The sequence below is a fragment of the Typopeltis vanoorti genome, chromosome 19 (genome assembly GCF_054136105.1).
Source record: "Typopeltis vanoorti isolate ZY-2024b chromosome 19, IOZ_Tvanoo_1.0, whole genome shotgun sequence".
Lineage (NCBI taxonomy): Eukaryota > Metazoa > Arthropoda > Arachnida > Uropygi > Thelyphonidae > Typopeltis > Typopeltis vanoorti.
The window spans coordinates 65,195,399-65,219,713 of NC_143567.1; the positions used below are offsets into that span (position 1 = coordinate 65,195,399).

The following is a 24,315-nucleotide window of genomic DNA, read 5'->3' on the forward strand; positions in this document are numbered from 1 at the left end:
TGACATCTGAGTTGGACAAAGGAAATGGCTACAGAGTGGTACGTCTGGATTTTGCTAAGGCTTTTGACAGGATACCCCATGGAATACTGTTGTGCAAATTGGAGCAGGTGGGGGATCGATACTAAACTGGTGATATGGATAGGAGAATGGCTCAGGGAGAGATACCAGAAGATTGTGTACAGAGGAGCAGAATCCAGGATGAGGCAGGTGACCAGTGGTGTGCCTCAGGGCTCTGTGCTTGGGCCATTGTTGTTTAATTTGTATATAAATGATATAGGAAAGGGCTTAAAGGGAGATATTCAGTTGTCAAAGTTGGGTATCGCAATAAAAAATCAAGCTGATGTTGAGAATTTGCAGGATGATTTATATAAAATGGTGAAATGGGCAAAAGGTTATGGATGTCAGTTCAATGTGGAAAAGTGTAAAGTTATGTGTTTTGGGATTAAAAGATTACCAACTGTGTACTACATTGATGGAACAGTACTCCAAGAGATTGATGAGGCTAGGGACTTAGTGGTGTTGGTGGATAGGGAGATGAAGTCAGGGGACATTGCTAAGGTGTCCAAGATTGCACATAGGATTACTTGGTTATTGAGGAACACACTAACATCCAGAGATAAAGAGGTTATTATTCCCCTTTATAAAGTGTTGATACTTCCACATTTGGATTACTGTGCTCAGGTCTGGTCACCTGGATTCCTTGAAGATGAGAAGGTTGTGGAAAGGGTTCAGAGGAGAGTGACTAAGTTGGTGAGTGATGTAAAAATTGCTCCCTACATTGATAGATTGAGAGCTTGTGAATTGCAGAGGTTGGTTGATAGGCTGAGAAGAGAAGATATGATAGAACATTTAAATTACTAAAAGGTTTTTATAAGCTTGATGCAGGGGAAATGTTTCAGCTGTGTGATAGTGATGAAGGAACAAGTGTGGTTAGCAATGGTGTGAGAACGAGGTTTTTCACCTGGAGGATGGTGAATGAGTGGAATGCATTGCCTGACTCAGTTGTGAGTTCTTTGTCCATAAATGAATTCAAGAACAGATATGATAGATATTGTTTTGATAGTTTGGGTCTCCTGTGATGAGTCTATTTACTCCATGGAGATACCCATAATAATAATAATGTGAGAAACTGTAAGTACTTTAGGCCAAAGAGATTGCACTGGAGGAAAATTGCTGAGGTTAGAGATTTGGAAGTGATAGTGTACATGGAGGGTAATATGTTGAAACAGCATATTACAAAAGGGAGAAAAATAGCGCAAGCATCACATGGATGTTTAGAAATACACTGGCAAACAGGAAAGGGGACATTATTCTCTCTCTCTCTCTCTCTTTATAAGCATTGATATGACTCTGAACATCTGTGCACAGATTTCGTTGCCTGTATTTCTTGAGAGTGTGTAAGTGGTGGAGAGAATTCAAAGGTGAGCAAGCCAGCAATATGCTGATTGGTCTGTGGAGTGCTTTTATATGAGAATATACTGAGTGTTTGTAGTGCAGAGAGTGGAGGATGTGATAGAAACATATTGATTACTAAAAGAGTTTCATTAACTAAATGCTAAAGAAATTTTCATACATGACTGAACATCACTGACATTGTATAAGAGTGTGGTTGGCAGGAGCTGACTATTAGAACTTTTGCTTGACAGGTGAGTGGAATGGGTTGCCAGAAGTGGACATGAGTGCTCTGTCCATGAATAAGTTTAAGGAAAGGTATGGCCATCCCATGATGAGTTTTTGGGGATGCCCATCTGTAGTTACATAAAAAAAACTACAGAAAATATAATTTTCTGTGTTTTTTATGTCACCTTTATTTCTTATTTCTTTGACAGTACTCTTTCCATTGCTAAGCTGTTTTTTAAATAGCCTCCAAAACACTTGAATATCCTCATTATTTATCATCTACAGTATGGTGAAAAAAAAAACAATACTGAACTCTGACACTGGTTTATTTCATAACATATACTGTTGAGTTTTTCAGTACTGTTTTTTTTTTTTTTGTGCCATACTCCATATTCTTTCCCAAATCATTCCATTAAGAATGATTTATTTCCTAAAATATAAGAAAACTGTTGAAAGTTTATTTTTCACTTGGTTAGACTATAATAAATTTAGTTTAATCCTTTATCCAAGTGTGAGCAAACAAAATTTGTGCCTGAAAGTATCTTCAGGACTGGGGTAAGGTGGTACAACACCGGGCAACTCGTTGCAAAGGTGGAGCAAGATAACATCACTCCTATCTCAGTATCTCCCAATGCAAAACACATCTCCTTGCGGATACGTATAATGTTATGCATTAAGGAAGGGCCACTACCCAGACTAGTTTCGACCTTTATTGAGGTCTCTTATAGGAGTGATGTTAGCTTGCTCCACCTTTGCAACGAGTAGCCCAGCATTGTACCACCTTACCCCAGTCCTGAAGATACTTTCAGGTGCAAACTTTGTTTGCTCACACTTGGATAAAGGATTAAACTAAATTTATTATATAAGAAAACTCTTCACCTTATGAAAACCAGGCAACCAAATCTGTGCATGCACTATAATCCATATCTGGTCTGATCAAAGCTGAATCATAACATCCTTACTTCTATATGTCAGTGTTCTCTGCATCATTCCCCTAATTCACTGTGTTGTCCTCACAATTTTAGCAAAATGTCCATGAAATTTCAAGTCCCTATCCACCATCATCCTCTTCTCTTCCATCTCCTCCACCTCTGCTAAAATATCCTCACCAATCCTACATTCTGCATCCCATCTTGGTTTCCCAAATTTTAAAACCTTACACTTTGCAACATTAAACTGATATCCTCACACACATTTGCCTATTCAGATAGTCTATTCTAGTCCTCTTGCAAGGCTATAACATCTGCTCTACTTATAATTCATCCCAACTTTGCATCATCTGCAAACAACTGTATATCACCATTTAAGCTCCTTCCGATGTTATTTAATACAAATTAAACAATAATGGCCCCCAAACAGACTCCTGGAGCACACCACTAGTGACTTTCCTATTCTGGGATATCACTTCCCTGTACACAACCTACTGATACCTATCAGACATCCCATCTCCAGTCTAATGCAATAATGCACTATCCAATCCCATCCTCACTTCCAGTTTAATTACTAGCTTGTCATGTGGCAATTTATAGATGCAGAATCTAAATCTACTACTATATATGCATCCCCCCCCTTTTCCAGCCTATTCGTCACCTTGTTATAATAAGTAAACATATTGCTAAAACATGATCTTCCTTTAGTAAATCCATGCTGTCAATTAAAGAGAATTCTACTGCTGTCAACCAAGATCAAGTGTTCTCCAACACTTGATCGCAATTACAGACAAGCAGATTGATCTATAATTTAAATCCTTAGTCTTCCTGTTAACAAGGTAAGTTTAACCTGTTGTTAACTCTCTGAAACATTCCCTCAAGACATGATATACCATCAAGCCTCAATGACATCAGATTTACTCAATTTCTTCTATCTCCTGCAAACTCAAAATCAGTGGTTCTTTCCTCTTCCCAATGTTCTCTCAAGTTCTGCATTATGTTACATTCACAAGGATGGAATACTTTATGAATGAGCAATTCATAAATTAATGATCTGCTCATTTAACTATGTTTCTCTGTGGTTATCATTCTACCATTATTGCTGACCAACATCATCCTCCCATAATCATTTTTCCTTCTACCAACCACATATAAAAAAATAAACTCCCTGGGATTTTTATTTTAGCTTCATTTGCTAACTGCTGCTTATACTGTCCTTTTGCTACCCTTACCAAGTGAGTCACCTTCCTTGCTTGTTCTTTGTACTCCTCATGTAACTAATTATTGCAACTCATCTTGTATTGCTTCCACAATGCTTTTTTCTTTAAGACTGCATGCTTCATTTCTTCAGTCATCCATATTATGCCTACCTTATTTAATTTACTGACCTTTGGAATACATTCAGTAATTGCCTCTGCCAGATAGTTCCTGAGTAGAAACCAAACAGCATTGATTTCCTTCCCTGTTAGCACTGTATGTGAAGAATTTAAAAAAATACTTAAATTGCGCAATATCAGAATGTGTCCCTAGAGTTTAAAGAATAAATATTATTAAACAAGAGATTCTTAATAAAAGAATTACGTGGAAAGAATACAGTGTGCATAAGGATATGTGACATTGGAAGATTGAAGGTGAGTAATGGTGTACTACAGGGATCAGTCCTTGGTCAGTTATTCAAACTTTACATTAATTTATTTATTCATGTGGGGTTCCCCCCCCCCCTTCCTCCACCATCCCTTAGGACTGGTTGAGCCCTCCTAATGAGGGATAAAGTATGTATTTTATGACAGTAGATCCGTGTGTTCACAGACCAGTTTGTCTGTTCCGAGGGATGAAAAATCCAAGTTTCCCGGTGAAAACACCCTCTATCTCCATGTGAGACCAGCTAACTCACCTTTACTTGAAAGAGATCAGATAAAGGTTCGTCACTTCATGGACGGAAATTGAACTCGGGTCTTTTCGAACAAAGGGCTTCAACTATACCGACTGAGCTACGGAGGCTCTTTACATTAATAACATTACATCTCTTTACATCACCTGTCAAATGTTATTTACATTAATAACATTTGACAGGTGACATACAGCTGTTTGCAAATGATACAAAGATAAACAGAGTAATCATGAATGTGGATTATATGCATGATTTGCAAATGGATTTGAATAGACTAGAACTGTAATCATGTGAAAATGGCTATCAGTTAAATGTTACTAAAAGTTTGCACTTTTTTGTGTATTGAGATATCTAATATATTATATTGGTGTGATTAAGCTAGAAATATCAGGCTGGGGATCTTGGAGTTTAATTGATCGGAAATTGAATTTTAAGGGCCATATAGCAAAGATTGCGAATACATCTTAGAGGATAATTGCAATGCTGAAACAAACCTTGACATGTAAGGAAGCTATATGTGACAAGGAGTACTGATTAACAAATGGGAACAACTGTGGAGAAATCAGAAATTAGGGGCTACATAGATAGGACTGGTTGTAAACCAAGAAATGAACTATTATGTTTAATTTATGAATGGGAGGAGTATCAAAAATAAGGGAAATGAAATTGTTGCATTTGAGTTCTTCTGGTGAAAGTGGGGAATTATGTCCACACAAGGTTGAAATATAAAGGGAAAAAGTGGCAGTGGTTTTGAAGCAGAGGTTGATAGAATGAGATATTTGGTTTAGTGTTGCTACAAACTAGAGAATGTGGAGGGTTGAGACAAAGAAATATATAAGTAACATGGCTTAGTGAGCAAGTGAATGGTGATTATTCATACCAATCAGTATTGATTGGAATGAAGAGATATTATTGTCAAGAAACAAGGTAAATGAATTTCTTCAGTTCTTAAGGAAAAACAGTCTTAGACAATATGTAAGGGAGGGTACACAAGGATCAAAAGTCTTAGATCAGTTATATCATCAGAGGATGCGATTATGAATAGAGTGTCTAATCTTTCACTGGTTGGAAAACAAGATAATGAAGCAATCACAACTTATGTGAAGAAGGGTTATGCATTGAAAGTTTTTTCACTTGGTTATATTATAAATTAAAGATGCCAAGAAATTATATTCTTGGTTTCATCCTTTATCCAAGTACAAGCAAACAAAGTTTGTGCGTGAAGTAACTTCACAGCTGGACTACTTGTATATAGAAGCTAATGACTTCACATCATTTGCCTTAGTATGCCATAATGCAATACACATATCCTTATGGACATGTATAATACTATGCATTATGGGAAAGGCCACTATCCTTCCAATTATAATAATAATAATTTCCCATAATAATAGTATAACCAAGTGAAAAAACTTTCAACATCTATCTTTAATCTAGAGTATTTTAGTAATCAGGAGTGACACCTTTTGGCTTCTTGTATATGGAAATATGACCTGCATTACTTCAACCTTGGTATCACTTCTGGGTCTGGCTCCTGCTGATGAGACCTCAATAAAGGTTTGAAACCAGTCTGAATAGTGACTCTTCCCATAATGCATAGCATTATACATGTCTGTAAGGATATATACATTACATTGTGATACTAAGGAAATTGATGTGAAGTCATCAGCCTTTATATACAAGTTGTCCAGTTGTGAAGTTACTTCATATCCAAACTTTGTTCGCATACATTTGTATAAAGGATGAAACAAGAATATCTTTAATTAGTATAACCAAGTGAAATAACTTGGTTATTTCACTTGGTTATATTATAAATTAAAGATGCCAAGAAATTATATTCTTGGTTTCATCCTTTATCCAAGTACAAGCAAACAAAGTTTGTGCATGAAGTAACTTCACAGCTGGACTACTTGTATATAGAAGCTAATGACTTCACATCATTTGGCTTCTATCAACTTCTACCAAGTGAAAAAACTTTCAACATCTATCTATAATCCAGAGCATTTTAGTAATAAGGTATGATACCTTTTGACTACTTGTATATGGAAATATGATTTCTGCATTACTTCAACCTTGGTATCATCTCTGGGTCTGACTTCCACTGTTCAGACTTCAATAAAGATCGAAGTGTTGGTCCCCTCCCTCGATGAGTCTTTCATGTAATAATAATAAATGAGGAGAGATTGAGGGAATGCAATCTGCAAAAATTTGTGAATAGAAGAAGAAGAAGAGGAGATATGATTGGACTTTGATGGGGGATGCTAATATATTGGAGAGGATCCAGAAAAGGTGTATTAAATCAGTGTCTGGTCTATGGAATATCAGATGTGAGGAGAGATTGAGGGAATGCAGGTTGCAGGGCCTTGTGAATAGAAGAAGAGGAGGAGATATGATTGAGACATTAGTCGATAAGAGATTATTACTTATTAATGTGGAGGAGAATTTTCATACAGTAGAGGGAGATAAGGGTAGAACAAAGGCCATCCCTGGAAGCTGTATGAAGAGGATGTGATCAAAAGAGGGAGGAGAAGGTTCTTTACATGGTGTGTGGAATGCATTGTGTGGTGAGTGGAGAATCACTGAATGGATTTAAGGCACGTGGTTTGATCATCGTTTTGTATGCGAGTGTGGACCTCCCACATTGACTCAATTGACTGCATGGAAGTATAATGTTAATAATAATAAGGAAGTCCTTGATACCACCTGACTTGTACTGTTGTGCACGAATCTGGTTTCTGCAGTGATGTGATACAGTGGAGAGAGAGAGTGAAACAGAGTGTTAAAGATTGTGGGATTGTGGAAGGCAGATTATTAAGATAGATTGAGAATTTGGGGAATGCAGACACTATCAAAGAGAGGAAAGAGGTGTGATATGATTGAGACTTACAAACTTCTAATAAGGATCATACAGGATGCTAGTTGATGGAATTTTTCACTTTATGGTGAATGTGATTATGGCAAGAGGATATCCTGGAAGTTGAGAATGAATGCAGTCAAGAAGGGGATGGTTTTTCTATTATAGAGTGATGTATGATCAGAAAGGAATATTTTGGAGGTAGTGAGTAAGGTAGTAATGTGAATGAATTCAAGAAAAGGTACGATAGCTAGTGCAGGTAATATGGGTCTCCTTCAATAAGTTCTAACTTCCTCAAGATCTCTCTTAATAATAATAATAAATGTTATGATATGATATGATTGTTTTTCCATAGTTTTTTTAATTTAAATATAAGTTTTAGTTTGATTTATTGTATTTTAATGATGGATGCTGTTTTACCAGCACACCTTTAAGATACTTTTCTTTTTGTTTAATTTCAGGTCAGATAGCTGGTTATCCCTTTGTTTTATGCAGCGCAAGAGAGGGCCTGCTTAAATCAAATATGGTTGGAGACAATGTAGAGCCATTAATTCACAAAATTAACTTGCAAAACTCTCACATCACAGGTTAGAAACAGGGTATATATGTTGTTTTGAATTGTCTTTTATCAAAGATTTTTTAAAAACATATTTTTTATACAATATTAAAATGTTTTATGCAAACTGTGTGTATATAAATTATTTTTGTTGTCGTAAAATATTAATGTGTTCATCTATTGTTATCTTGGCCTCCAAGGAATACCCAGATATTATCATCATCATCATCACTGGGAATGTAGCTCAGTGGTAGAGCATTCTTCCTCAGATTGATGTTCTTAGTTCAATCCCGAGCATCCCCCTGATGATTTATTTAAAATAAAGAGCCAATAGGCTTCATTTCGGCGATGTAAACATTATTTAAATCGAGAGGATATTAAATCCCACATTGTTTTAAAACTAAATAAGAAACTCAAAAATCGGAATCAAAGAGTTTCATGCCGAATATAGTAACTATAAAAGTATCGGCGACTACTAGAGTAAGCTAAAGCACGTAGTTCAAGTACGTAGTACAAACTAGGGCAACTCGTAGCAAAGGTGGGTAAAGCTCTGATCGGTATTCTTAGTATTTCCCATAATGTAAAACACATCTCCTAGGAGATATATGATGTTATACATTATGGTGGGAGGTCACTACCCAGACTGGTTTCGATCTTTATTGAGATCTCATCAGTGAGTAGCTATACCAAGTATAATACTAAGGGTATATCGAAAAGAACTTATATACTCTGCTATACGAGTTGTCAAAAAGGTGCACCCATAAATTATTTAAAATCAAGAGCCAATAGGCTTCATTTCGGCGATGTAAACATTATTTAAATTAAGGGGATATTAAATCCCACATTGTTTTAAAACCAAATGAGAAACTCAAAGATCGGAATCAAAGAGTTTCATGCCAAATATAGTAACTATAAAAGTATTGGCGACTACTAGCATAAGCTAAAGCACGTAGTTCAAGTACGTCATACAATAGCGATCAAAGCTTTACCCACCTTTGCTATGAGTTGCCCTAGTTTGTACTACGTACTTGAACTACGTGCTTTAGCTTACACTATAGTCACCGATACTTTTATAATTACTATATTCGGCATAAAACTCTTTGATTCCGATCTTTGAGTTTCTTATTCGGTTTTAAAACAATGTGGGATTTAATATCCCTTTAATTTAAATAATCCCCTGATATTTCTTTTTTTTTTCCAGGAATGACCTGGAAGGCATGTATCAGCAAATGCCGTAGTTGAAGTCTCCCATAATAATAACTCGACCTGCACTCATTGTTATGGGGGGGGACTTCAACTATGGAGATATAGATTGGAAGGAAGAAAGATAACATGGAAGGAAGGAAATGGAATATACACCGACTGAGAGATAATTACTTGATACTGCAGGTAATGAAGGAGACATAGGATGCGAGAGTTTTGAACCTGGTCATAGGATCAGAAGAGCTGTCAATAACCTAGGTGGCCACATTGTCTCTGATTGGGAAAGTGACCATGAGGTTTTAATTTGGGAGATTGTAAATCATGAGGAATGTTCTGTCAAAAAGGGCTATGTGTAAAACTACAAGGCATGTGATTATGACAAGCTTAGGAGGTAGTTTGAAGCTGTACCATGACATAAAACTCCAAGGGTAGGATGTTAGTAGTGCATGCAATGGTGTAGTTAGAGCTTTTGCTGCCCGGGGCAGTCCCTGAGTTTGCCGCCCCTCTCAATACACACCAAAAATACTGCAAAAAGTCAAACCATGTATAGGGAAATAAATTAAAACACTATGTTTATTTTTGAAGTAAAACCTTAATTTCAACAATCAAAGATGTTATTTTTCTTGCTTTTCTGTTAGCAAAATCATCGATGACATTTTTGAAGTCCAATTCATAGTAATGTAGGTAATTCATAATCAAATTTAATTTAGAAAAACTCCTCTCACAACTAGCAACACTTACAGCAATTGTGAGGAAAATTCGCAGTAGTATTACAATATTTGGAAATGATTTCTGGAGACTGTATTTTAGAATTAACTGCAAAAGTTCAAAAAAGGTTCAAAGTGCTGCCCAGGGCAGACTGCCCCTCCCTAGCTACACCTCTGAGTGCATGGGAGATAGTTAAGGGTCATCTAGAGCAAGCAATATTAAATTATGTACCTAAGATAAGGAGGGTTAATCAGGTAAGAGCTAGATGGATAGGTAATATTGTTAAGCATGAACTCCAGAAGAAGAAAATGCTGTGGAGAGTATATAAGGAAAAAAAAAGTGACCAGCAGACTCAGTAACAGTACAAGGATCAGGCAAGAGAGGTGACCATCATGGTAAGGAAGGCAAAATCAGATTACGAGAATAAACAAGCTAAGCAGACCAAAGAAAATCCTAATGAATTCCTTAATTATGTGGCAAATAAGAGAAAGAATGACTATGAAAGAATAACTTAATGAGTGCTGTTGGTGATAGGATGACAGAAGCAATAAAAATATTTGAGTTAATTTGTGACCACTTTGCAATACTGTGACGTATGTGGCAGAAATTTATGTGAGAACAGAGGTGAATGAATTGGAGGTTCTTAGGATATTGCAGAATCTTAGTGTAAATACAGCTGTGAGATTAGATGGAATATCAGTTCACATTTTGTTAGAATGTGCATGGGAACTGGCAATGTCTGTGATAGTCTCTTTCATTTAATTAGTCTCAGCTGTTGTAGAGTTACAAGGGAGTGAAAAGAGGGCAAAATAATTCCCTTGCATAAGGGGGGTTCTAAGACTGCAGTAGCAAACTGGTAATAAAATTATTGGATAAATTGGTGAAAAGGAGAATATAAGAATGGATGAATTAGAATATGATACTCTATTATGGACAACTTGGCTTTGTGAAGGGTTATTCATGCCTTAGTAATTTACTAACCTCTTATAATGGAATGAACACCTGAGTTTAATAAAGGAAATGGCTGGATTCTGCTGGATTTTGCAAAGGCATTTGACAGAATATCACATGGAACTATGTTATGCAAATTAGAACAAATGGGGATGGATATGAAACTGGTAATATGGATGAAATGGTGGCTGATGAACAGCTACTAAAAAGTAGTACATGGAGGAGCAGAATCCAGGAGAAGGTAGGTGATGAGTGGTGTGCAACAAGGTTCAGTCCTGGGACCATTTGTACATGAATGATAAAGGAAATCTAAAAGGAAATATTCATTTTTTGCTGATGATGCAAAATTAAGTAGAGCAATAGTTAATCAAAGAGAGATGTGGAGAACTTGCAAGATGATTTAAATAGGCTGTTGGTATGAGCAAAAGATAATGGGTATCTGTTTAATGTGGAAAAATATAAAGTTATGCATTACGGGACAAATTGATTACAATCTGTGTACCACATCGATGGAACTTATCTTTCTTCCTTCCAGTCAACAGATGGAGCTAGGGATTTAGGGATGGTGGTAGACAGAGAGTTGAAGTTTAGAGGACATAATGCTAAGGTTGCTCATAAGGTTACTTCAGTATTGAAAACACACTAACAAGTAGAGATATGGATTCTGTTATTCCTCTTTATAAAAACTTTCTTTATCTGTATTTGTTAGTGTGTTCTTCAATAACAAGTAGAGATTAAAAAAAAAAAAAATCAGCTAATGCCTTTTTATTCCCATATATATAGGGAGTAGGCGAGGCCTTTTTTAGCCCTATCTAACTTTTGGAGACTGAGTGGGCAGTTCAATCTCCACTGGTACCCAATCAGAGATAGCTGGCCCAAGGCTATCACTAATTAAGTGGCATGCAGTGAAGAGTGATGGCTCAACAAGTGCCGCCATCTCGTGGTCCCTAACCTTAACACTCGTATTTAATATCTGAAATAATGTGGGTTCTACGGTCGATTTTCTTGAGTTTACGGGACGAAAAACCCGAGTTTCCGGGAGAAAAAACCCACTTGCCCGTGCCAGAGATCGACTAACTCGGGAACCGGTCGAAAAAAGGCTTAGAAAAATTTCCTCTAGTTGCCGACTAGACTCGAAATCAAGTCTTGCTTCGTGTGGCCAAACGCTGTGGTATGGAAGTTGTTATTCCCCTTTATAAGGCCTTGATACATCCATATATGGATTACTGTGCTCAGGTCTGGTCTCTTCATTTGTTTGAGATAAGGAAGTGGTGAAAAGGATTTAGAGATGAGTGACCAAGATTTTGAGTGCTTTGTGGAATGCTCCCTATAAGAAGAGATTGAGGGTGTGTAGATTGCAGAAGTTGGTTGATAGATGAAACTCTGATAGAAAAGGGTTATGATAGAAACATTTAATTTAGTTAAAGGGTTTTATAGGATTGATGCAGAGAAATGTTTCAGCACTTGGTTAAAGGAGGCAGAACAAGAAGTCATCCCTGGAAGTTGAGTGCAGTTGTGATTAGTATAGGTTTGAGTACTAGATTTTTCACTTAGAGCAGTGTTTCTCAATGTGGGTCAATTTGAATATTTTGGGGAGCAATTAGAAAATGTACATATTTATACATATTTATATTATACTTTTTCAGAACTTGGCTGACTATTATGCTAGGGGGGGGGCATCAAAATCTTTGAGACATTGAGGTGAGGCATGATCCAAAAAACGTTGAGAAACACTGACTTAGAGAGTTGTGAATGAATGGAGTGAGTTGTCAGAGTCAGGTGTGAGGGCTTTGTCAGTTAATGGATTCAAGGAGAGGTTAGATAGATAGTGTGGATAGTTTGAGTCTCCCACAATGAATCTTTGGATTCATTGTGGGAGACGCTTGTTATTATAATAATAATAATTATTATTATTATTATTATCTGGGTATCTCCTTGGAATCCAGTGGCTCATCATGGGAGGCTCATGCTGACAATTATATGTACAGTGGTTGTCATGCCTCTATTTAAACTCCTTCATTTATAAAGCATATGCAGCTGTGTCTGTCAGTGCATTCCACTCATTCATCTCTCTGCAGGCAAAAATTCTCAACTTTATATTCTAACTAATCGCATTTATTCAATTTCCAAAAATGGTCTTCTCTGTTTTCCTTTCTCTTTGCCATGTATCGAAACATATCTGCTGCATTTATCCTATACATCTCCTATAATAACATATATATTGCTACTGTATCACTTTTATTTCTATCATCCAAATTTTGACCTATAAACATGAAATATATCCTTATAGATGGCAATTTACAGATGCATCACCATCTTGTTTATATGCCTCAAGATCCCCTCCATCACTTCTCATCCTCAAGAAAACTAACTAAATTTGTAGAGTAATCCAGATGTGATTGCAGAGAGAGAGAGAGAGAGAGAGAGAGAATGACTTCCACATGGCAATGCTTCTTAACATCCAAGTTCCTTTGAGCTATTTTATCCATTTTATTATGTCTTCTGAACTCCCTGTTTACATTACCCCCAAAAATCCTTAGCCTCATCAGTTATTTGCAGTACAACTAAACCTTCTCTCTCTCTAACATTCTCCAAGCAAAACATTTAGTCTGCACACCCTTACTAACAACAGTCTTACATGAATTCCAGGGGTGACTCCTAATTCTCTCTGTGTTTGTGATGTATCGAAAAATTTCTTTTATGTTGATCTCATAGAACCCTTTTAATATCGTTTAAATTTCTACCATGTCCCCTCTTTCCTGCCTATCAACTGAACTTTGCAATCCACTCACCTTTAGACTATCCTCATAGAGAGCATTCTACATACCTGTCAACAACTTGTTAACTCATCTTTGAATTCTACCACAACTCCCTGATCCTCCAAGAAACCCATGTGACCAAATCTGTGCTCAGTTTACAAGATGCTTGTATCTTGTAAAGAGGGATAATAACAATTTGCCTGCATATTATAAAGAGAGATAATAACCTCTCTATTTTACTGTTTTGTTTTTCAACATCCAAGTAATCCTTGGTGATGTTTTGCCAACTTTTTGCATGCCCTCTGAACTTCATCTCTCTCTCTCTCTCTCTCTCTCTCTCTCTCTCTCTCTCTCCCTCCCCCTCCCTCTCCCCCCACACACCATTACATCCAAGTTCCTAGCCTCATCAATTTCCTGCAATTCAGTAACATCAACGTGATACATAATATGTAATCTTTTCTACCCAAAGTACATAATTTTACATTATCAACATTAAATTGGCAATCATTATTTTTTTACCCACAATACCAAATTATTTAAATTATCCTGTAGGATATCAACATTGCCTTTATCAACAATTGTCCTCTCCAATTTTACATCATCAGCAAACAACTGAGTATCCTCTTCCTTAAATTATTACATATATCATTACTATGCAAATTAAAGAGTTAGTAGCTCTGAGGCACTCCACTAATCATCCTCATTCTCCTATTAGATTTCACTCCACTATTTTTTTTTGGGGGGGGGGTGCCAACGATGCTTCCTACCACAAGGACCACAAAAAAAAAGTGTCTGTTTTCCAAGGGTGATTGAATCAGGAGGGGTGATTGAATAGTTTTTGAAACTCCCCCAAGCTGCATTGATCTCTTTTCTCTTTTCCAGCTAACTCCTCATTCCATGCTACACCTGCAAGCTGTCTCTTGAGTTCTTCATAATCACCCCCCCCCCCTTGTAGTTCCACATATACCATTTTTTCACAGAGGTCCTCACACTTTGGCAACCACCCAGGTAATCACCTCATGGTCACTCTCACCAATTGGTTGGTGATTTGACACTTCATTTATAATTTCATCCTCTGATGAGATGACCAAATCCAAGACCCTCAATCCTCTCCAAACAAAACCTAATAACCAAGCTGATATGTAAAGGGGGTGTGAGCTGTTTTGACAGTGCGTCGTCTTTGGAGCTCATGGGGGGGGGGAGTGGAGGCTGTTTCATGTCGGCTTGGTGTTTCTGTCTCTAGAAACAGACAGAAACACCAGAAACTCATGAAAGAAACACCAACCAACATCACATAGCCTCCACCTCCCCCATGATCTCCGAAGCCAATGCACTGTCGAAACAGCTCGCACTCCATTACTCCCACCCCTGAACCTATCCCATCATATCCTTCCCCTTTTCCGAAAAATTATTTCTAATTTCACCCCCCCCCCCGCAAAGTATTCTCTGCCCACCCTTTATAATAGTGTATATAAAAAAAACCCTATAATAAAAGTTTTTAAAAAAGATTTGCCTCACCAATAATTCTTCCACATTGCTCTACCTCCACCTTTTCCAAAAAAACCCCTTCCTTTCAATCATACTCCCATCAGTCAAACAGCAGATGAATGTATATCTCCACACACGAGGATATCACTGAATATAAAGATAGCCAGCAACATCCTACAAAGATATGTCTGAATTTTCCCTCTTATATTCTTTGTGTATTTACCTATGTAAAACTTCAGTAATGCTCTAGAACTGAGTAAAAAGCCAATGACATTATAAAAAGGGGCAGTCCTAAACAAAAATAGGCTAAATAGCCATAAAATTAATATCTTATTTCTTTTCTCCTTGTTATGTTGCCAGATGTCAGAAAAATACCAAATTTTTCTTCTTGCACTGACATTTACTTCTAGTTTTTCATGGCACAAACACATCAAATCCATTGCCCCCCCCCCCTTTGATGTCCTTTTTTGCTCACGCATTGTTACTCCTTCCTTATCTACCTTTTCTCTACAAATTCCAAATTCATCCTTAGAATACTGTCCATTTTGGAGAAGTCCTAATCACCAAAAGCTAATAACCCTTGATAATATCAAGAGCAAAATTCAGCAATCTAGAGTAAACCCCCCCCCCTCTCTCTCTCTCTCTCTCTCTCTTGTTCTCTCATAAACAAAGACTTATTCCAACTTCTTGCTTCTTCTTTATATATTTTATAGTTTCCTCCATTGAATGCTGTTCCACTCAACTAATGTTCACCATTCTTTAACTTCCATTCTTTCACTATATAGCCTATAATAGTGGGAACACTCAACTCAATGTCTTTTTATTCTTTATCTGAAAATTCTCCAAACCAGCTTCTGTTGCTTTCTGTTACTCTTTCATTCCATGTATTTCTATTTTTCTTTGTGATGGCTTCCTTGCCAGTTTTTTTCCCCCAAAGGACTACAACCTTGAGCTATTACATATTTGAAAAAAATAAATAAATAAAATAAAAATTCCATCAATATTATTATTATTATTATCCCGGGCAACTCCAAGGAGTCGACAGACTCATCGAGGGAGGCCCTAACATCATGTCAAGAACAACTATTCGACATTCACACAGTATCTATCATACCTTGCCTTGAACTCATTCATGATCGTAACACCCACCACAGACTCTGGAAGCTTATTCCACTCATTCACCACTCTCCAAGTAAAAAACCTAGCTCTAACACCCTTGTTAACCACATTCTTGCCCAGCTTCCATGCATGGCCCCTAGTCCTCCCACTACCAATCCTATTTTAAAAAATATCTTCTGGATTAATCTTATAATAACCCTTCAGTAATTTGAATGTCTCAAATATATCACCCCTCCTTCGCCTATCGACCAATTTTTGCAACCCATAAATCTTCAACCTATTCTCATAAGGTTCATTCCACAGACCTGCTATCATCTTGGTCACTCGTCTCTGGATCCTCTCCACTTTCTCCCCATCACAAAGAAACCCTGGCACCCATAACTGGGCACAGTAGTCCAGATGGGGTCTTATCAAGGCTCGATACAGAGGAACAATAACTTGTTTGTCTCTGCATGTTAAAGCAGTTTTCAAAAATACTTTAACATTCAGATTTGATGAGCTGATTTAGCTACTTTTGCAATGTGCCCCCTAAACTTCAATTTCCTATCCACCAACACTCCCAAATCCCTGGCCTCATCAATCTCCTGGAGTACAGTTCCACCAATGTGATATACTACTGCTATTCTTTTCACCCCAAAATGCATAACCTTACACTTTGCCACATTAAATTGACATCCATTTTTCCTAGTCCAGTCCTCCAAACTATCCAAATCATCCTGTAAAATTTTGACATCCTGTGCACTTGCAATTGCTCTACCCAACTTTGCATCATCAGCAAACAAGTGAACACTTCCTCACAGATCCTTTCCTATATCATCGATGAACAAATTGAAAAGTAGTGGTCCAAGAACAGAGCCCTGCGGCACACCACTATTCACAAGCCGTCTTTTAGCCTCAACTCCTGAATAAACCACTCTCTGGTATCTCTCCATCAACCACCCTCCTATCCATCTCACCAACCCTATATCCATCCCCATCTGCTCCAGTTTACTAATTAGGGTTCCATGTGGTATCCTGTCAAAGGCCTTGGCAAGGTCCAGTAGAATCACTGTAAACCCATTACCCTTATCCAGTTCGCTGTCACTGTGTTATAAAACGTGAGCAAGTTACTGAGGCATGATCTACCCTTCACAAAACCATGTTGTCTGCCATACAATATCCCATTTTCATCTATCCAATCCTGTATTCTTTTCTTGACTAATTTCTCTAAGACCTTGACAATGATTCCTGATATGCTAATCGGTCGGTAATTTACAACAGCAGTCTTGGAACCACCTTTATGCAGTGGAACTATTTTCCCCTCTTTCCACCCGCTTGGGATTAACCCAGACCCGAGACTCAAATTAAACAAAATGGTCAATGGTACTGACAATTCTTTAGCCGCTTCCCGTACGACAGGAGCTGGTATGCCATCCAATCCCACAGATGTATTGACATTGAGGTTATGCAATAGACTACCCACCTCCACTTCATTCACCACAATTCCTGTATAATCTACTGGTTCATTCATTTCTGCAATGTCACCACCTGGATGATATATTCTTGCAAAGTGCTCACTCAGTAACTCAACTATATCAACTGATTGAGTTACCTCCCTACCATCGGCATTCTTTAAAATCATTCTGCGATATATGTTTTTCCTTTTACTTGCAACAAAAACTGTTTAGGATTATCTTTAGCCTGCATGGCCAATGTTCTTTTGTAATCCTTTTTTGCTTTTCTTATCACACTCGTTATCCTTCTGGCCTGCGCTTTATACCATTCATGTGCCTGCAGGTCACCTTTCTCCTTAAATTCCCATCATAGTTGTTTCTTTTTTTGCAGCTCAAGCTTAATGGTGTTATTCATCCATTTAACCCCTACTTGATTTATTATTTGGACTCTAGGTATACAGTCAGCCATTGCTTCATGCAAACACTTCTTAACTGCCTCCCATGCACTATCAACTTCTAGTCCTTGCAGTTGTACATGCCATGGCACTGAACCAATCAAACTCCTAAGCTTGTCATACTTTCCAGCCCAATAATTCCACATGTACCCTGTCTTAGTTGTAAATTCCACACCTTTAGCCACATCCCAAGTCAAGACCCTATGATCACTCTCACCAATTGGTGGCAATGTGGTCATATTTGTTACAGCCAAATCCTCAGATGTAATTACTAGGTCAAGCACTCTCTGACCCCTAGTATTTTCCATTACATGCTGTTGCAGATAGTTATCCCTTAATAACCACATAAAATCCAATTCCTTCCTCCCATGTGTCCTCTCCTCACTCCAATCAAGACAACCATAGTTGAAATCTCCCATAATAATTACCCTCCTTCCACTCATTTCTTCTATTTGCTTGTGCATACTGTCTCCACCATCTTTTCCATCACTTGGTCTATAGCAGCACCCAATTGTATATTTTGTTCTGCTAGCCACAATCTCACATCAAATGTGCTCTTTTCTCTATCCTGTAATTCAACTTCTATTCTCCTTGGCTGCAGCTCATCAGCTATCATCAACAATACTCCCCCCCCCATTTTATTCTCCCTGTCATTCCTAAACACACTATACCCATCACATTCAATCCCACTAGCTGTATCATCTACAGTTAGCCATGATTCACTAATGCCAATAACCTGTGGTCTGGAAGTGCCAACCATGGCCAAAAACTCTTCCTTCTTGTTCCTAATACTCCTAACATTAGTGTACATGAATTTAAGACCCCAATTAGCCCCATCCCTATCTTGATGCCTTATATTAACTATCCCATTCTGATTTGTTGTCCTTATTCGCTTGGGCATATTATACTCATTCATACATTCAACTGCCTCCCTAAGGTCTGTATATCTATCCCCCCCCCCTTAATAAATCTAGTTTCCCTGATTTTGCACATCCACTACATTCAGCAACACTTTTTCAAGTCTCCTTACACTGTATCCATTCAAATGCAAGCCATCCATCTTATATAGATCCTTTCGCCCATCGAACTCACTCCACACAACTCCACAAATTCCACACCACTCGTCATTCATAATCCATGCATAAAGTCATTTGCAATTATGGTCCTTCTTTTAAACATTTCACTGTCATACTACGGCAAAAGACTAATCATCCTAACTCTCTCACTCTTTTCTTTTGCTACTTCAAACAATTCACTCAGGTCCTCTATCATTTCCATTTTATCTCCTTTCAAATCATTCGTACCTGCCACAACAGTCATTTCTTTCACCCTTTCCTTTTGCTCTCTAATAGACTCAGTTACATCCTTTATGGTCGCACCAGGTTGGTACGATTTTGTCAAATCCTTTACTAACACACCTCGTACTAATGAGTCTCCATACAGCACTCTCTCCTTCATTTTGTTTATGTTCACACTCATACGCTTATTTTTCCTATCATACTTTTTATTATTGGCTGGTACACTCAGTCGACCTTTGTTCAGATGCTCTAGCTGCCGCTTTGCCCTTTGTATCACTCCGCTCAATAACGCGATCTCACTCATTGCATCTATCTAATCTTTTTTATTCTCTCTAAAACCATTAATTTGCCCTGAATTATTACCATCATTCACACTTTCTACATTCATGCCCTCAACCTGGTACAACCTCACCATTTCTTGTCATATCACTATTTTCTTCATTCTGAAGTTTGACAAAAATATGACACTCACTACCTGAAATACACTTTAATTGCTCATTCTCCTTACATTTTCTACACACATTCACTCCTTTATTATCATCTAACCATACTCCGACCGCACTGCACAAAGCATACATTTCGCAGATAGTAAACTGAATCATCTCCTTTATACTACCGTTATTATCATTATTGAATAAAGATAGCAAACCATCATTACTGGCTGCCATTTTCCTTCGTACGGGAGCCATATTCATCAGTAGGTTTGTTCTGTTTTAACTGTTGGCAATTACCAGCATAAATGTGCTATAGAGGTTATGCAAATTCGTGTGTGTGTGTGTGTGTGTGATGTTTTATTTTATTTTTGGTGCCATGGTCTGCATACACTCCAAGAGTTCTTCAACCACACTGACAACCTAAACCCCAGAATAAAATATATTGCAAAACTAGAAGTCAATTGTTCGCTTCGTTTTCTTGATGCCAAACTTTTCATTCATCAGAAAAATTTAAGGCCTCCATTTATAGAAAACCCACACATACTAAAATATATCTTCATGCCCAGTCTCATGATTATTCACCACTAAAGTTTAGTATTCATTTCTTCATTAACAATCTTTGTACACATCGTCATTAGTGATAAAGAAGACATCACTAAAGAATTAGAGTTACTTTTATTTTTGAGAAGAATGGCTATCATAAACACTGTTTTGAAATTCTTGTTTAATTCACCTGCACACAATTTTGAAGATAATAGTGATGTGAAAGATTATATTTCTCTCCCATTTATCAGTTCCAATTCAATCAAGATGGCAAAAATTCTCAAGAAGTATAAGATCCGAGCTCATTTACTCCTCTAACCAAGCTTTAATCTTTGCTTTGCCTGGCAGAATCAAAACACAACATTTTAAAATATTCAGGTGTGTACCGTTTTTAGCATAACTGCAATATCCTGTATTATAGGCAAACAGAGAAATCATGAGCGTCATATTTGAAGAAGATGTTAGAGTTATTACCTAAGCTAGACTAGAGCCTCAGTTCTGTCTAATTATTATTATTATGGGCAACTCCAAGAAGTCCTTAGATTCATCAAGGGAGGCATTAAACATCATGTCAAGCACTATTCAACATTTGCTCAGTATCTATCATACTTTGCTTTGAACTCATTTACAGTCATGGCACCCACAATAGACTCTGCCAACCTATTCCACTCATTCACTACTCTCCAAACAAAAAACCTATTTCTAACACCCTTGCTAACTACACTCTTGCTCAGTTTCCATGGATGGCCCCTAGATCTCCCACCAACACATCTGTTCTGAAAAAATTTCCTCTGAATTAATCTTGTAAAAACCCCTCAGTAATTTGTATGTCTCCATCATATCATTCCATTTCTGCCTATCAAACAGTTTCTGTAATCCACAAATATTTAATCTGTTCTCATAAGGTTCATTCCATAGACCAGCTATCATCTTGGTCACTTGCCTCTGGATCCTCTTCACCTCCTCCTTATCACCGAGAAACCCTGGCACCCAGATCTGTGCACAGGATTCAAGGTGGGGTTTTATCAAGGCTCGATAAAGAGGAACGATAACCTGCTTGTCTCTGTTTTTTAAAGTATTCTTCATTTAATTAAGGGGAACTCTTAGATCTCGAAGATCGAAATCTAAGAGTTTCATACTGAAGAACGTTCGGCAAGTCCAAGTGTAAGTTAACGCCTGGTGGTACAACACTAGGGGAACTCAGAGCAAAGGTGGAGCAAGCTTTGATCACTGTCCTTAATATTTTCTCATAAAGTAAAATGCAGCTCGTAGGAGATACATTACTGTTTTACATTATGAGGGAAGATCACTACCCAGACCAGTTTCGACTTTATTGAGGTCTCATCAGTGAGTAGGTAGACCTGGATAATACCAAGGTTTTAGTGAACAGAGCTTACATACTTTACTATACGAATTGCCAGAAAGGTAATTCGTATAATTAAGGGAATAATAAATCCCTCATTATTTTAAAGCTGAATAAGAAACTTGGAGGCATGAAACTCTTAGATTTCGATCTTCGTGTTTCTTATTCGGCTTTGAAATAATGAGGGATTTATTATCCCCTTAATTAAATAATTTACATCGCCGAAAAAAAGCTTTTCGGCTCTTTATTGTAGTAATAATATAGGGGTACACTTTTCTGGCAATTCGTATAGTAAAGTATGCAAGCTCTGTTCACTAAATCCTTGGTATTATCCAGGTCTAGCTACTCACTGATGAGACCTAAATAAAGGTCAGAACCAGTCTGGATTTATTATCCCCTTAATTGAATAATTTACGTTGCCGAAAAAAAAGCCTTTTGGCTCTTTAAAGTATTCTTCATTAACCAAGTGATCTGATGCTTTAGCCACTTTTGCTATGTGTTCCCTAAACTTTAACTCCCTATTCACTAGCACTCCCAAGTCTCTGGCTTCATCAATTTCCTGGAGTACAGTTCCACCAGTGTGGAATACAGCTAGTAATCTTTTCACTCCAAAATGCATAACCTTACACTTTGCCACATTAAACTGACATTTATTCTCCTTTACCCAGTTTGCCAATCTATCCAAATCATCCTGCAAAATTTTGACATCTGTATTAACTATTGTTCTACCCAACTTTGCATCATTTGCAAATAACTGAACAGTTCCTCTCTCAGATACTTTCCTATATTGTTAATGAACAAATTAAACAGTAGCAGTCCAAGAACTGTGCCCTATGGCATGCCCTTATTCAGAAGCCTTCTTTTGAATTCTACTCCTGAATAAACTATTCTCTACCCATGTGAGAAGTGAAAGAAAATAAACAGAAGAAACATACTACTAGAAATGATGAACCATTAAAATGAAATGAAAATCCATGAAATCCACTGATGACAAAGAAAATTCTTCCATATGCTGAATCAGCAATTGTAAATGGGGCTTGGGAATATTCTCAAGCCTTTTCATCAACCACCCTCCTATCTATCTCACCAACCCTATATGTGCTCCATGTGCTGCAGAATTCTGGGTGATATCTTGTCAAAGGCCTTTGCAAAGTCCAGCAGTATCACTGTAAACCCATTGCCTTTATCAGCTGTCACTGTATTATAAAATGTAAGCAGTTTACTGAGGCATGACCTACCCTTCACAAAACCATGCTGCGCCCCATACAGTATCCATTTCCATCTATCATTTTGCTCTTGACCAACTTCTTTAATACTTTGACAGTGACTCCTGATATGCTGATCAGTCGGTAATTTGCAACAGCAGTCTTGGAGTCTCCTTTATGCAATGGAACAATTCTCCCCTCTTTCCATCCCTTCGGGACTAACCCAGAGCTGAGACTTGGATTCCTTTGCTGCTTCACATAAGACTTGAGCTGGTATACCATCCAATCCCGATCCCACAGTTATATTCACATTAAGGTTTTATAATATGCTATGCACCTCCATTTCGTTTACCTCAGTTCCCGTATATGCCTTTGGCTCTCTCTCATTCCTGCAATATCACTACCTGGATGTTATACTCTTATATTCTTAATTCTGCTGATCCCAGCAATGATCAGTTCACCACACATCCAGTGAACTAGGATTAGAACCTTTCTACTTATTACTCCTTTGCTATTCAGTTATGGTATACGTGAGATGATCACTTGCTCACCAATGCAGTTAGATCCAGAATTTCTTCAAATGACAGCAATCCATTTTTAATTTTAAATAATGGCAGTTGTGTTCAGTTAATATTGTAGCATCTCTTATTTTTTCCTTCTATTCTGTTTTTTGTTCCCCCTCAGCTTTACAGTCATACAAGTTTTTTTTTTTTCAAATGTCAAATAGTTTATATATATATATAAAATGCTTTTATGGATATATATCAAGTTTTATGGGAAAAATCAGAACTGTTACACCACTGCTGTGATAAAACAGAAAGGAAAATATGGTAATCTTTGGAAATAACATTATATCATAAACATTTAAATATTAACCAAAGTATTAACTTGTTTGAATACATCCTAGCCTTCATTAATCAAGAACAGTCACACAAATGGCATAAACACTCAGAACATTTGGAACAATTAGAAATAATTTTAAAAAAAAACATCAGCCTCTTTTGTATAACTGCATAACAGTTGTCATCTTTGTTAGTCCTTACTGTTTTGTCTACTAGTTTGTGTATTTACACCTGAAGAAATCCTGTTCGATTGAGATGAAATGTGTTAATAAGTAAATAAATGTTATCAACTTATTCTTCTGGTGTTCTGCCTTATAAACTTTATTCAAATATTCATAAATCGGCAAAGTTTACATACTTCTATGTGTGTATATATATATATATATATATATAAGTATGTAAACTTTGCCAGTGTGTGTATATATACACACACACACACACACACACACACACACACACACACATATACATACCAGTGGCAGCCAGTGAAATTTTAAGTTGGGGTGCTGCCTATACAAAATAAAAAAAAAATATTTTTTTCCTAATTAGTAACCAATTTATTAATAAATAAATGTGTAGATTTATTTATTAATAAATTGGTTACTAATTAGGAAAAAAAAAATAATTTTTTTTATTTTGTATAGGCAGCACCCCCACTTAAAAT

At 37.1% G+C, this 24,315-nt stretch overlaps 1 protein-coding gene across 1 annotated transcript in view; it reads left to right on the forward strand.

Annotated features, from left to right (window-relative positions):
* The window catches only part of LOC150096198 (proto-oncogene tyrosine-protein kinase ROS-like), a 481,253-nt gene that overhangs the window by 146,102 nt on the left and 310,836 nt on the right, over positions 1 to 24,315 (forward strand). Inside the window, exon 11 of the mRNA XM_090409003.1 lies at positions 7,756 to 7,881. Within this exon, the coding sequence (XP_090265129.1) occupies positions 7,756 to 7,881 (126 nt within the window). The remainder of the gene's footprint in view (positions 1 to 7,755; positions 7,882 to 24,315) is intronic.